At 52.0% G+C, this 15,400-nt stretch overlaps 1 protein-coding gene across 2 annotated transcripts in view; it reads right to left on the bottom strand.

Moving 5' to 3' along the window:
- STEAP3 (STEAP3 metalloreductase) overlaps positions 1–12,577 on the bottom strand; it is a 52,314-nt gene extending 39,737 nt beyond the window's left edge. Inside the window, exon 1 of one of the 2 annotated variants that reach the window (XM_043894433.1) lies at positions 12,452–12,577. In XM_043894433.1, coding sequence (XP_043750368.1) covers positions 12,452–12,542 — 91 coding nt within the window. In that variant the 5' untranslated portion in view covers positions 12,543–12,577. Of the gene's footprint in view, positions 1–7,274; positions 7,392–12,451 lie in introns of those variants that run through there. The other variant, XM_043894434.1, reaches the window with a different exon arrangement.
- Positions 12,578–15,400: the final 2,823 nt, after the last annotated feature.

Raw genomic sequence — 15,400 nt, 5'->3', positions numbered from 1 at the left:
GCCTGCAAAACAGAAGTGAATGAATAATTTATAGGGCTTTTTACAAACATTTAGATTTTTGAAACATTCTAAAAAAAATCTGGTTCGACTACTTACAGCCGCAGTTCTCTGATAAACCAACCCAGAAGTGGTTCCTAATAAGTAAAATTTACAATTCCCAAATGGACCTGCCTTCCACAGAAATATATCATAAACATTAACCTTTTTTTTTCTTTAACACACCAGAGCCCACAAAGCCGGTGCTCATATTAACTGAAGGCATTGTATGTGATAACTCCTTGAACCCTTTACTCTGAAAAGGCTTCTGGCTTCCTGTGCAGATGATAAGATTTCCCATTGTGGCAAGAACATCACCAGATGGTGCTCTTGGTGCCAGTTCTAAAACGGGGGCTCCCCGAGACGCTGGGGCACAGTCCAGCCGACCAGGATTGGAGGGGCTGCCGCGAGGGCCCCACATGCTGCCCAGGCCCTGGGGCTCTGCACCCTCTAACCAGACTCACCCACGACAAGCCGATGCGAGGGTCTGACGCATGCGTCCCTCGACAGCCCCACTGTGATCTGGCCACCCGTTCTCCCTGGGGTCTCCCCCTGACCTAAGCTGCCTGACTTCGGCTTGGAAGACAGAACTCAGGCGGATGCTCAGAAGGCGTGGGACTGCCAGGGACTCTGGTTCCCGGCTGCAGGGAGTGAGCGGGGCAGTGACTGATGCTTGGTTTCAGAGTGCACTGCGAGCGTGTGGCTCTGGCTTGATACTTCCTGTTCAGGGAGGAAACCTCCCTGGTGATAATTAGTGGCTCAGACTCAAGTCTCTTTGCTACAGGAACTGAGGCAGGACAGCCAGCAGAACCCAGGATACATAAAATGAATAAATGTCATCCAACGCGGGGCAGACTGCCTCACCACAGGAGTGTGTGTGTGTGTGTGCGTGTGTGTGTGTGTGAGAGAGAGAGAGAGAGAGAGAGAGAGAGATGCCTTTACTTCTCAGATACAAAGCCAAACGTAATGGCTGCAGAAAATGGAAATCTACCAATTGCTGCAGGGGGTAATTTATTGCAATCACTGTGGTTGTCATTGGCTTAGTGATAATTCTGTCTATATTCGGTGCCAACAAGGCTTCACAGTCGTCTTTACTAGCTAGCTGGTGCCTCTCTCCAGTGGGGAGACAGACAGAAGGACAGACAAAAAGACAATACTGTTCAGAGGACATAGCCTGGACGGGGAAGGCCTGCCTGTGCAGTGACCCTGGAGGCCAGCCCACACCAGCAGCACAGGGGGAGGCCAGAGGTGTGGAAGCTTTTGTATCCCTGAAGTAGACTATGCCAAGTTCAGTCTTCTGACAAGTCCTTTGGATTATTTTCAACTTGGAAAACTGGTGATTTGGGGAAACTAGCTCTGAGGAAGCAGGGGCATCTGTGCCTTTGATGACCAGAACACACACCCTGGTCTCTAGACAGGTTTACTCTTATTACCAGCAACAGGTCAGGGCCTGCATGGTTCTCTGCTGAGGCTCCTCTGTCTCACCCTGTGGGCAGGGAGGGGCACTGTGGAATGTCTCCAGAGTCCAGCCAAGACCCAGCAATGCAAGGGCTGACTTTCCCCTGCTCAAGTCATCTGCCGCCCCTCCTCCCAGTCCCCGTGCTCCCCTCTTCTGCCAGAGCCGTCACCTCCACCTGAAGTCTGCATCCTCCTGTGCATTCACACTCCTCTTCCCTGAAGATCGAGTCTGAACCCTTGGGCATGCAAGGCACCTCCATGCGCCCCCACAGCCCCCCACCCATCTTCCTCATTCTGAGTACAGAAGCAGCTGTCCTCACGGGGGATCCAGTTAGACAGATCTAGGCGTGCATTCAGGTTTGACCACGTACCAGCTATGTGATCTTGGGCAGGCTACTTTCCTTCTCTGTTCTGACGGTTAAGTAAGACAGTAGGAATGAAAGCTCCCAAACCTGCATCTTAGAACCGCTATTTTGTACACATGGCCTGTGTTCTGCTGTGGGCCGCGGCCACATGCAGCCCTGGACTCTTTCTCTTCCTCTGCCTAGGAGCATTTCCTATCGTCATTTGGGTTCCCAGTTGACTGTAAGTTCCCCGAGGGCTCACTCCTGTGTACCTACACAGCTCCTTGGGGAAGCTGCCATCAGGAAACCTCACTTCCTTCTGAAAGCAAACCCTCCAGGCACGAGCTCCAGGCATGAGCAGCACCTCCGTGGTTCCAGCTGTGATGCCCTCCCCCTGGGGTTCTCCCCAAGCCCCTAGCTGTGTCCTGAGCTCCCCCAATCTTGTGATTCCCCCTCCCGTCACATGTCGCACAGAGCCATGCCCGATCTGAATGTTCTAGAAGAGCTGTAGCAAAACTGTTGTTGTCGATTACTCGGTCTGTCACGTCTGACTCTTTTCGACTCCATGGACTACCCGCCAGGTTCCTCTGTCTATGAGATTTCCCAGGCAAGAATACTGGAGCAGGTTATCATTTCCTTCTCCAGGGGATCTTCCTGACCCAGGGATGAAACCCCCGTCGCCTGCATTGCAGGCGGATTCTTTACCATTTGGGCCACAAGGGAAGTTCACAGCAAAATCACGAGAGGACAAAGGCCGCCAAGCCAGAACTCACAGAGCAGTCAGATCTCCAGCCTTCTAATCTAGGAACGCCAGGAGGGCAGGGCTTTCCCAGATCGCACCCCCTGAACTCTCATCACAAGCCTTGGCCACCCGGCTCAGCACATCTTGTTTCTTCCCTAAAAATTCCAGGCCACCTGACTTCCAGCCACTGTGGAGCCTTCTCTACAGACACCCACAAAGGGCCTGCTCTGACCTCCAGGAGAGGCTCAGCCCCACAGCAGGTCATGGCTCATTTGCCAGACCTCCACCCCACCGTATCTGTGCAATACTGACCCGTGTACACGTCTGGCTGGGCACCTGGGCTTGGCACAGACCCATTTGATTCGAAAGGCCTGTTGGGGTGACTCCACAGGCACTGTCTTTGGCCAGCCTGTCTTTCACACAATCTACCTGCAGGGCCCATCTCACAGGGCCACCTGAAGCCCCTTAACATCCTCAGCTGTGAGCCCTGAGTAATTCACCTTCAGAGAGACCTTCACATCAACACAGGGCATGCTGTCACCTCCAAGCCCACTGGTCAAATCACAGGCTTCCCCTTTCCACAGCCTGACAGCCACCAGAAGCGCTGGTTGCTATAGTCATGGGTCTTCCCATCACAGACGGCACACAGGCTCTGGGAAACATACGGTCTGCACTTGAACCAAGACAGCCTGCTCCCCACGGAAGACTTAGGAGGCCCATTCACCAGCCCACAAACTCCTTTACATTTACCTTGACTGATTTGATAGTCTTGGGGCTGGGTTTTTCACAGTTTAATCTCCTAATTGGATAGCTCTAAAAGGCTTAAAAATGTGCACTGTGCTTCGACCCCATCTGGATCTCATTAAGCAGAAGCGGGAGTGAGAAGTTACTGCCTGATTGCAGACCAATTAGGGCTCACCTGTTGCACGTTTTGCCAGATGACAATGGTGACTGATGAGGACAGACTTATTGGAAAGAGCTGAGCATCAGATAATTCTCCAGTGACAGTGTTCCATACCTGAGGACGGGGGAAATCTTTTGCTCTGGGTTGAAGAGACAACGCAGAGGTTTATGACTCTGCATAAATTTGCAGCCACTGATCCCGCCAGGGCAGTGGTCAATACCTCCAGCTCAGGGAGGAGCCATCTTTGGTTTTGAATCCTGGCTTCCTTGCATTAGCTGTGGAACCTGAGCCTCAGTGCCCCCACTCATATTCAGAAATACGTGGAGGGTGTTGGTTTTCGTGTGATTATAAACGACAACCTACACTCATCCTGCTAGAAGTGGGACTCAAACCAGGTCCTGAGTGCCTGACACCAAGTTAGTGCTCAGTAAATGTTGAAAGAAGAAACAATTAGGCAAAATTTGGACAAGCAGTTATAGTCAGTGGTTAGGAGAACAAATCTGGTGTCAAAAGAGTGGAGTCTCATGTGTTCTTGGGAAAGTCACAAGGCTGGGAGAATAGCACTGTCTATTTCATAGGACAGTTGGAAGGTTCAAGTGTGCTCACACCTATAACATGCTTGGCACGTGGGAAGCTGACTATTCACTGATGATGACGATTGCATTTCAGTTATGAAGTGGTGCTCACTGCACGCCAAGGCCACGAAGGGCTGACATGCAGAGGTCTGGGAATGGCAGATCAGGTTGGACAAGTAGGTGGGCCCAGCGGTGGGGCACAGACGGGGGGAAGTGAGACTTCTGTAGCCAAATGTTTGAAAACCACCTACTGTGCCTTGCCCCCACCCCTTGCCTTCCCACCTCCAAGTTCTGTAACCCAAACTAAATTCAGGCCTGGGCTCAAGACCAGGTCTGCAACATAGAAGGGGACCATGGAGACCATGCTCTAGTGAACAGAGGGGCTCAGACAAGAGGAGCAATGAGCCCGTAAGGTTCCCAGCTGCTTTTCACACTCAAACCCTGGGAGAATGGGAAGGGGTCTGATATTTATGGTACTCCTAAACCTCAGCACTATCACAGAGCATCCTCCCCCAGCAGGCACTATTGTTCCTGTTTTATAGGAATACCAGGTCCCAAGCCCTTAGCAAGGCCTTATAGATGAAGCAGGTTCAGAGAACGGAGGCCGTGCTTCAGGCCACATGTTAAAGCGCTGTGATGACTGCAAAGCCAGGCACCTTCCTCTTCAGTCAGCCACTCCACTGCTCAGGTTTGCAGCTATGGACTTTAGTCCTTGCATTTCCCCTTTTAACTATCTGAAGCCCTGCCCAACACTCTGATATATCCTGCAAGGCAAGGGCCCTGAGTTAAGGACAGAAAACATGGAGGGGAGAGGAGTTCATCTGTTTGGCATCTCTAGGCCAAAGAGGGCATACCTATGGTCCCAGTGTGACCAGGTCTGGTCCTGGGGAGCTCAGCAAGCTTGAGGCTGTCTGTCCAACCCTCCAATGAACAAATGGCCTGGCCTGAGCTCCCCGCAAACTCTGAGGCCAGGGTCACCACATGCCAACTCCAGGCCTTCCTTCCCCAGGCCTGGCTGAGGTCACTTATCCATCATTCAAGGCCTCCTTCAGGAAAACTTTTCTATCCCAGTGATAGCCCCTGCCCCACGAAGTCCACTCATCCATCAGACATTGCTTAAGTGTTGTAGGGGAGAGTCAATTGACTCCATGTTGGATCTAGTTCTTTGACTTGCTTTTCATCACTTTTGTTGTTATAGTCATACATTAGGGCCTGCTTCAGAGAACCCTGTCCCTCTGCCTGACTGTTAATCTAGAGCGCCCTTATTCAGCTCCTAGGGAGACAATCTGATCCTGTCCACCAGTGAATGGCTATAAGAAAGAGGAGAATAAAAAAAAAAAAAAAAAGAAAGAGGAGAATAGCATATCCCTTTCCCAAGGCTGGCCATTCCCAGAGATGTTTTGCAAGACTGATGGCCTTTTTTACTTTACTTCCTCATTGCCTCTATTCTGCTTTTTTGTCTTAGTTCCTCACCGCTTCTCTCTCTGGTTCTATAAAAGAACCTAGCATCCAGACCCTACAAGATGGTTTTTTGGAGGTATTAGTCTGCCATCTTCTCCGTCAGCCGGCTTTCCAAATAAAGTCATATTCTTTGCTTTAACACCTCATCTCTCGGTTAACTGGCATGTTGTATGGAGACCAGAGTGAACTTGTACTTGGTAACAAAAGCACCTGCTCCAAGCTGGCCCCTCTGGAGGCCACTGGGGATACAGATGAGGGTAGAGATGACTTAGATATGGTCTCAGCCCTCCAGGAGTCCTGACTAGATGCTAGGGGAGTTCACTCTGCAGAACTGGACTCGGCCAGCTGTGGGTAGGACCTTGTTGTTGTTTAGTCGCTTAGTCGTGCCTGACTCTTTTGTGACCCCAAGGACTGTAGTCTGCCAGGCTTCTCTGTCTGTGGGATTTCCCAGGCAAGAATACTGGAGTGGGTTGCCATTTCCTTCTTCAGGGGATCTTCCCAACCCAGGGATTGAACCCGGGTCTCCTGCATTGGCAGGTGGATTCTTTACTACTGAGCCACCAAGGAAGACCTGGGTATCTCTGTTTTTAAGAAACCATGCAGGTGACCTAGGGGCACACCCAGGTAAGACTCTTTGGTCTTGTGGGTTTTCTGGCCCCAGCCTGGGATTCTTCAGTCTGCCACAATCCTCTGAGAGCCTGACCTGTCTCTCCCAGTAGTAGCATCCTCTCCGCTCTCAAGTCAGATAACTCTGTGTACAAATCCTACTTTTGCAACTTAGTATTCGTGTATCCTTATAAAATACCCATGCTGCCTGAGGCTCGGTTTCCCCATCTTAAATGAGATAATAATGGTGCCTTTCCATACTGAGGATTAACTGGAATACCGTGTGCAAAGCAAGAATTCTGGTGTAGATAATGCACAATAAATTTCTGCTATTAATCATATCATCACTGGACTCTGATGGACAGAAATACTTCCCTGTATTTCCAGGGTCCCTATCCGCAGCCTGTGTCTCAGAGGCGGCCTTGGAAACCTCTGGGGCCTCTCCCCAGAGCCCTCTGCCGGGGCTCCAACAAGACCTGTCTGCATTTTCCCCGAGGACCCAGCCTCCTGGTCCTCAAAGGACATACTAACTCGTCGTACCCTCCCCTTCATCTATCCCAGAGTGAGCAAAGTTCCAACCACGCCTCTCCGGGCAGCCTGCCCCCAATTTCGGGGAAACCGGTAAGTTTGCCAGGCAAGAGCTCCGCGGGCAGAGGACACGGGTCAGCCCAGCCTCTTCCTGGTCAAGGTCGGGAGCCCCCGCCCCTGCCGCCTGCCCCGCCCGGGGCAGCCACAGGGCTGGGCGGCCTGCCGAGAAGATCCCGCCCGCCGCTCCGGCGCTCCCCTGAGACCGCGGGCGGGAGCAGCGGGGAACTGGGGACCGGTGGACTCGGCGGGTCCGCGGGGTGGGGCGCGGGACGCAGCATCCCGGGGAATTAGCTCGGTCCCTTCAGTCCCGACCCCGGCGCCGCGCGCACCCGGCCCTGCCCACCTCGGGTGGCGCACGAGGTTGGGAAGGAAGGCACAGAGGGAGCGGAGGACCCAGGACCCGGGTTCGCTGCCGCCGGGCACACGTGGCTGGGTCCCAGTCGCCCAGGTTTCCTGCATGCGTGGGGCGGCCCAGGCGCAGGAGGCTACGGGGCAGCCTCCGGGGCCGGGGTCCCTGGCAGGGCGCAGCCCCGCGGCGACCTGGGCGAGGGGTCACTCACCTCTCAGGCCCGCCGCTGCTCGGAGCGGCGGCAGCAGACTGTCCGCGGCGGCGGAGGCGGTGGCCCGGCCCGGAGGCTCCTCCTCTCCCGGTGCCCCGCCCGTCCGCGGGGCCGGACCTGCGGGGGAGGAGGCCGCCCGCCTGCCGGCTGCTGCTGCTTATCCGGCTTGGCCACCTCCCCCGGGACCGCAATCGGGGAGCTGCAGGGTCCTTGGTTCTCTCCCCCCCCTCCCCGGTCCTGCAGCTCCAGCGGTGGCGGTGGGCGCCAGGGACGAACGACCCTCCTCTCCCCCGGCCTAATGTTCCTAAACTTCCGGATCTGCTCCTCTATCTCCCTCATTAAAATGGGCAACTGGTAACCCGGACCAGCAGGGCGTCTGGAGTCCAGAGTAACTTCTGGGACCGGCTGGCTCCCTTCATCCGAGGGACACCTCAAATCCACGTCCATTTCACAATGCCAGGTCAAGTGGCAGGCCAAGTTCACACAGGTGGGAGTCGACGCCAAGGCACCTGTTCAACCTGGCTTCCTTCTATCCTGCAAGGGGCGCAGCCGCAGAGGCCCCCTTCTCCACGAGGCTGCATCCAGGCCTCCATGCTTCCGTTGCTCCTCTGTCCTTGGTCTACCCTTAGCGCAGACCTCTGACCCTTCTTCAGAGTCCTCCCTTCCAGGGCCTGGGAGTTGGGGAGGGAGCTAGTCTCCCCATCTAGACTTCCTGGGCTTGAGACTACCACCCTGCCCTGAGACAGACAGGTTCCAGCTCTGGGCGCTGTCCTCCACTCCCCCATCTTGGTGGCCTCCCAGCACAGCCGAGAGTCAGGTATGAGGTGAGGGTGTCTTTCAGTTAGCTTTCTAGAGGTGTGCGCCTTCATCTGAAGCCCTTTCTCACCTGAAGTCTCACATCACGGACTGCTGACCACCATTCCCCACAGGTGAGGACGCGGGGGATCTGATGGTTGTGGGGCACCAATGTCGCGCATCTTCTGGGAGACTGACATGGGGTTACCTGACCCCTGGGACTCTCTCTGGATTAGTCCTGTAGGACATATTCTGCTAGACCTTGATAAAGAGCTTCAAATTACTCCAGGATCCCAAGCTGTTCTGGGGAGATAAGTCCCAGGGAGGGGCTATCTGAACCTGGAGACTAGAAAGGCAGGGGGCTGGGCCTCAGGAATGGCCCCACAACTAGACCTCAGGGAAAGCAATGAGGGGGAGAGGCAGAGCTCTGGCCAGGTGGCGGGATGAGAGTCCTGTCCTCCGTCCTCTCACTTCACCAGCATCTGGTGCTTCCTCACTTCCATAGGTTTCCTCTTGCATAAAATACCCACCTGCCCCAGCTCTCTGCTTTGCCAGACCCTGAGGCCCAGCTTCTCTACCACCTCCTGTCCCACCCTGCCCCAGGAAAACATCCTCTCTGAGCTCTGGAGGCAGTTCTCATAGGTCCTTTGTGCATTCCACACTCAGGGAACCGCACTGTATCAGTGTTCCGAGTGCTGGGGACACAGTCACCCCATGCCTGGTTCTGGCCCTAGGATGGCAAGTTGCCTCTGCAGTGCCTTTGGGGAAATAGGAACGAGCATGTAGCCTTCTTTGGTGCCCCTCACATGGTGCTCTGCACACAGTAGATGCTCTTTAAATATCTGCTCTGTCTGATGAGGGTCTCTGAGGACCCTTCCTGTTACTCCAGAGGAGTTGGGGCACAAGGAGATGCAGCTTGGGAAATAGAGACGCTGAGAGCTCTTCCAATATTCTCAAAGGATCTAACATCCTTCCAAAGAGACCTGGTAGGCCTCTGAGGGGCTCCCCATGAGTTGGAGAGAGAGCAAAGGCTGGGGCAGCAGAGAAGCACAGAGGAATGTCCTAGTGGAGCATGAACGTGCACAAGAGAACAATGAGGGGCCTGAAAGGCACAGGGAGGGAGGTGAACCCCGCTGAGGCCAAGCCTTGGTGGGCAGAGCACGGTCCACGCCGTCGGCCTTTGATGCTCGGCCCGTCTGTCTCACCTGACGTGGGGCCTAGTGTGGGTGAGAGCTGAATCGGTGTTTCCTGGAGCCCGACTCCCGGAGGCAGGGGAGCCATCTCCTGAGCTGGGAGGGAGGATGGTGCGCTGACATTGGTTGAGCACCTCCTCTGTGCCAGACTCGTGTCCACGGGCAGGCCAAGGGCAGAGTGGCTGGAGCCATCCTTTGGAGACATTTGTCAGATCATGTTACTCCTTGGCTCTAAACTTGCCCCTGGCTCCCTGGTCTCAGAGTCAAAGCAACGTCCTTTCTATGGCGTCCAGGCCCAGCCGGACCTCGTCTCTGGTTCCCTTCTCTCTGCCCCCACTGGCACGCAGGCCTTCTCCCTCCCTCCTTTGGATCCTTGAGAAATAACATCACCTCTGTGAGACTCACCCAATGATCTGCATCCCTCATCTGGGTACCCTGCCCTATTTCTTTTCACTTAGCCTTTTTCTCCTTCTAGTGTGTGTTAGTCACTCAGTCGTGTCTGACTCTTTGCAACCCCATGGATTGTAGCCCGCCAGGCTCCTCTGTTCATGGGATTATTCAGGCAAGAGTAATCCCATGCCATTTTCTACTCCAAGGGATCTTCCCAACCCCGGGATTGAACCCATGTCTCCTGCATTGGCAGGCAGATTCTTTACCACTGAGCCACCAGGAAAGCCCTCTTTTCTCCTTCTAACACACTATAAGACACACCTTCTCTGTTTGCTGTTCATTAATGTGCTCAAACAGAAATGTAAGCTCCTTCAGGGCAGGGAGTTTTATCTGCCTCTTTCACTTCTGTATTCCCAGTGCCTGGATCAGAGCCTGGCACATAGTCGGTGCTCTGTAAACAGCTGTTGAATGAATGCTTGGCCATTCTCAACCTTCTGCACCTCCCAGCATCTCTGGGAAGCTTCGCCCAGGGCTTCCACCCACCTCTGGTCTCCTTTGCTTGCCCCAGAGCTAGCACTGCGGTCACACAGGAGGTGCTCAGTACATGCACTGCTGGGTATCTGGATATGGAGCCCTGCATGTCAGTCTCCTGAGATTGCTCTTTTTCCTGCAGACAAGGCTACTACTCCTTTGGCTTAGAAGATGAAAGGATCCAGGAAGAGAATCTAGGTTTATCTCCTACTTGGCCCAGAGAGGAGAAGGACATAGTTCAGACTCAGCTTCTTGGATTGATCCAGCACTTATAAGCTTGGACAGAACACATCCATTTCACAAAATAAATACTCTAATTGACTACTAAATCAAGATGGTCACTAGAAGCCATGTGCAAGATGTATTCTGACAGCCTGGCTCGGAGCCAGGCCACCTGGACCTGGATGTGCTCAGGCTGGGCTGCGGCCCCAGGAAAGGCACCCCTGCCGTCCCCTGCCCAGCCCAGGCCAGGTGAGACTCCCCAAAGCAAGACTCTGGGCAGAGGGAACTGCTTCCTTCTGTGAGGTAGGGAGTGGGACTGCAACTCGGGGAAGCGATTTCAAGGGAAAATGGAGGGGTTGTGTCTTCCTCCCTGATGACCTTGTGGATAAAGTATTGGAACCACGCAGAGGTGGGGCAGCTGCTGCAGGCATCGGGCGGGCTGTGGGGGACAGGCCCTGGAAAGGGAGGTAAGCTGCAGAAGTGTGCTCAGGGCCCAGGGTTTAAGCTTACAGCCTCCTTCATGTCGTGGGTTATTTCAAGCTGATGTTGTAAGGCATTATAAGGTGTGGCTAACAGGGCCCTCAACCCTCTGCCCCTGCACCCAGGGCTTGGCACTCCGGTGTAAGTCTCGCCCTGCTTCTAGTCCTCTATCGCAACATGAGCTCTCCAAAGGAGAAGCTCTCTGAGTTCAGTGGAATGAGAGGCTGTATCCACAAGAGATTTAACTGTGGCAGCACAAGAGCATGAAGAAGGTTCTAGAGGCAGGTGCTTTTAGGGGAAGGGTGGGCGGGAACAGCCATTTTGCTAAAGGCGCTCTGACACATGGTGGGTACTTAGTCTCTGCGTGAGCCGGGAGTCATGGCTTGGGACTGGACATCAGTGGTCGGTGGGAACTACGGCAGCACTGCATTACCTTCAGCTGGGGAAACCGCATAGGTGCACAACTAGAGAAGTCTGGGCTTTTAGCTCCTTGCTCCAAGTATGGTACACGTGGTACCCTGGGAGTTTTTTAGAACTGCCCACCCCAGATCTAAATCAGAAAGGCATTTTCAAAAGACTTGCCAGAGATTGCATGCATATTAAAGTTTGAGAAATGCAGGTCTACAACACAGGTGAGGAAAGGGACAACTTGCTGAACACCCAGGCCAGTCTGACCATCAAAAACCCGTATTGGAATATGCATTCACCCTGATGGTGTGGTGCTTTAATACCATTCTCTTTGCTTTCTCAAAGGCTCTTGTGAGCCAAATAGCCTGATTTCATCTGCTTCTGAATTTTTAGAAATATGAAGTAAATGACCTGTTTCTCACAACGCTCAATGCCTATTATATAAAGCTCTAAGAAAAAAATATAAGACTAGTATGCATTTTCCTTTCCAGTTGCTGATCCTATTTCCCTTTTTACCATGGCGACTAGGATGAGTCAGACCCATATTCATGATTATCTTATCTTTACTAAATATATTTAATGAAAGTCGCTCAGTTGTGTCTGACTCTTTGCAACCCCATGGACTGTATAGTCCATATATTCTCCATATAGTCCATATATTCTCCAGGCCAGAATACTGGAGTGGGCAGCCTATTCCTTCTCCATCAGATCTTCCCAACCCAGGAATTGAAACGGGGTCTCCTGCACTGCAGGCGAATTCTTTACCAGCTGAGCTACTTTAAGTTCTACTTTATTTTTACCCCACGCCACGACTTCCCATGTCTTATTTACTATTAACCTTATTGTGAAGCTCTTCTTTATAAGCTGTTCTAAATTGCTTTTGGAAAAAGCCGATTGTTTAAGAAAAATAAAGAGGTAACATCTGTGTGTTATAACGGCAAATTCATTTCTCCCTGGGCGACCATTACCCTTCCATTCCCATCCTCTGCTGGATTTTTGAGAAGGTGGAAGGATTGGGAGATGGATGAGTCTGCCCGAAGTTACTAAGAAAAGAAAGCTCGACCAGCTAGGTGGCACTGGGGTGTCAGCGGTGGGGTACGGTGACACCCATATTATGCTCCTCCCTGCTTTCTCCCTGCCCGTCCACGCCCAACTCACCTGATTGGGGGTGCAAGGGGCTGTCCTCCATGTCAAGGGACTCACTGCAGCCCAGAGCAGGGGCTCTGCCCGCCAGCTGCCCACTCTCCATGAGCTGCTCCTTCTGCCCCTGGGCCGAGCCTGGTGGCCAGGGCGCACTCGGCTCACTCAGCTCAGTGTGGGCGGAGTGTGGAGTCAGCCCAGACTGCTTAAGTGCAGGAATGTCAGAGCCCCTCCTGGCCCAGGCTGGGTCACTGACCTCAGGGTTATCTCTACATGCACTGTGGTCAGCAGCCAGATAAGGCTTCCTTCCAGGCCTGGGGATCTTTTCATCCTGCCTAATTCTCTGCTTCCTGGATATTGGCTCCCAAAGGGAGGAGGGTAAAGAAGTGACATTTTTGAAGTCCCACCGCCTGTTTAACTTATACGCAGAGTACATTATATGAAATGCCAGACTGGATAAAGCACAAACTGGAATCAAGATTGCCAGGAGAAATATCAATAACTTCAGATATGAAGATAACCACCCTTATGGCAGAAAATGAAGAGAAACTAAAGAGCCTCTTGATGGTGAAAGAAGAGAGTGAAAAAGCTGGCTTAAAACTCAACATTCAAAAAATAAAGATTATGGCATCCAGTCCCATCATGGCAAATAGATGGGGAAACAATGGATACAGTGACAGACTTTTTTCTTGGACTCCAAAATCATAGCAAATGGTGACTGCAGCCATGAAATTAAAAGACCCTTGCTCCTTGGAAGAAAAGTTATGACCAACCTAGACAGCGTATTAAAAAGCAGAGACATTGCTTTGCCAACAAAGGTCCGTCTAGTCAAGGCTATGGTTTTTCCAGTGGTCATGTATGGATGTGAGAGTTGGACTGTGAAGAAAGCTGAGCGCCGAAAAATCGATGCTTTTGTACTGTGGTGTTGGAGAAGACTTTGTGACCCCATGGACTGCAGCACGCCAGGCTTCCCTGTCCATCACCATCTCCCAGAGCTTACTCAAACTCATGTCCATCGAGTCAGTGATGCCATTCAACCATCTCATCCTCTGTTGTCCTCTTCTCTTCTCGCCTTCAATCTTTCCCAGCATCAGGGTCTTTTCAAATGAGTCAGTTCTTCGCATCAAGTGGCCAAAATATTGGAGTTTCAGCTTCAACATCAGTTCTTCAAGAGTCTTCTCCAACACCACAGTTCAAAAGCATCAATTCTTTGGTGCTCAGCTTTCTTTATAGTCCAACTCTCACATTCATACATGGCTACTAGAAAAACCACAGCTTTGACTAGACAGACCTTTGTTGGCAAGGTAATGTCTCTGCTTTTTAATACGCTGTCTAGGTTGGTCATAACTTTTCATCCAAGGAGCAAGCGTCTTTTAATTTCATGGCTGCAGTCACCATCTGCAGTGATTTTGGAGCCCCCTCAAAAAGTCTGTCACTGTTTCCATTGTTTCCCCATCTATTTGCCATGAAGTGATAGGACCAGATGCCATGATCTTAATTTTCTGAATGTTGAGTTTTAAGCCAACTTTTTCACTGTTCTCTTTCACTTTCATCAAGAGGCTCTTTAGTTCTTCTTTCCTTTCTGCCATAAGAGTGGTGTCATCTTCATATCTGAGGTTATTGATATTTCTCCCGGTAATCTTGATTCCAGCTTGTGCTTCATCCAGTTCAGCATTTCATGATGTACTCTGCATATAAGTTAAATGAGCAGAGTGACAATCAGCCTTGATGGACTCCTTTCCCGATTTGAAACCAGTCTATTGTTCCATGTCCAGTTGTAACTGTTGCTTCTTGACCTGCATACAGATTTCTCAGGAGGCAGGTGGTCTGGTAGCCTTTGACTGTGCAGATCACAACAAACTGTGGAAAATTCTTAAAGATCATTAATCTTAGGCCCATACATCTGGTAAAATGGCCAGAGGGCATGAAAGAGGGTGGCGACTTAATCCAAGGATCAAGAGAAACCATAAAGATTTTAAGTATCTTGACTTAAATTGATTGGTTTAAATTGACTTTAAATTGATTGGTTAGAAATAATGGTTATTATTGGTTAGAATAATAATTGCTTAGAAATAATTTGAGGAAGGATATAAAGACTGCTCTTAGTCCTACCGTGGGGGCACTTTTTACCCCCTCTCAGTGTCTATGCTGAGAGCTTTGTACTTTCCTCCACTTGCTACCGTGAGTGTCTGCGGGTTCGTGGATTGCATTCTTCAGCTCTGCAAACGAGACCTTTGGATGCCCATCTCAGCATCTCTGACTCAATGGACGTGAGTTTGAGCAAGCTCTGGGAGATGGTGATGGACAGGGAAGCCTGGTGTGCTGCAGTCCATGGGGTCACAAAGCGTCCAACAAGACTGAGCACCTGACAACAACCTCAACAGCCCTGAGGCAAGGACTGCTCCACGTTTAAATCACGCGCTTTAAGCCCCATCAAGGCCTTGTGAGGTGAATACAATGGGCCACATTTTCAGATGCAGAAAGCATCATGCAGTGAGGAAATAGAGCTGGGACTTGAACCAGGTCTGCCTCAGCCACAGGTCTTTCTGCTCTGTCTGCCTCACAGGTGCATGGCTCCTGTGGGCAGTGGCCAGCACACCTCTGTGCTAAGGGCTGGGGTCAGCCTAGTCAGGGGCAGAGCAGGAGAAGTCCATGTAGTGTGGTCAAAGGGAAGATGGGTCTGGATGGGGAAACACTTGCAGCCCTGCCCCTCCTAGGTGGAGACCTGTGAGCCGCCCCAGCCTCTCAGAGGTGAGGCTCCACCGATGAGATCTGCATAGCCTGGAAGCAGGTCTGTGAAATGTCAGGTAGGCTTTTAAGAGTCTGGTTCTATCCAGTGTACCTCCTGATATCACTGATGTGCACAAGTGGGCCATCATCCTCAGGGTCGTGTAAACATTTGCTATTCCCTGGCAGCATGCGAGAAGCTAGGTCCCTGCAGGACAAATAAGGGAGATTGTGGCCCAA

This window comes from Cervus elaphus, chromosome 33 (assembly GCF_910594005.1).
Source record: "Cervus elaphus chromosome 33, mCerEla1.1, whole genome shotgun sequence".
In the NCBI taxonomy this organism is placed as follows: domain Eukaryota; kingdom Metazoa; phylum Chordata; class Mammalia; order Artiodactyla; family Cervidae; genus Cervus; species Cervus elaphus.
This window is presented reverse-complemented; position numbering and strand designations above follow the sequence as displayed.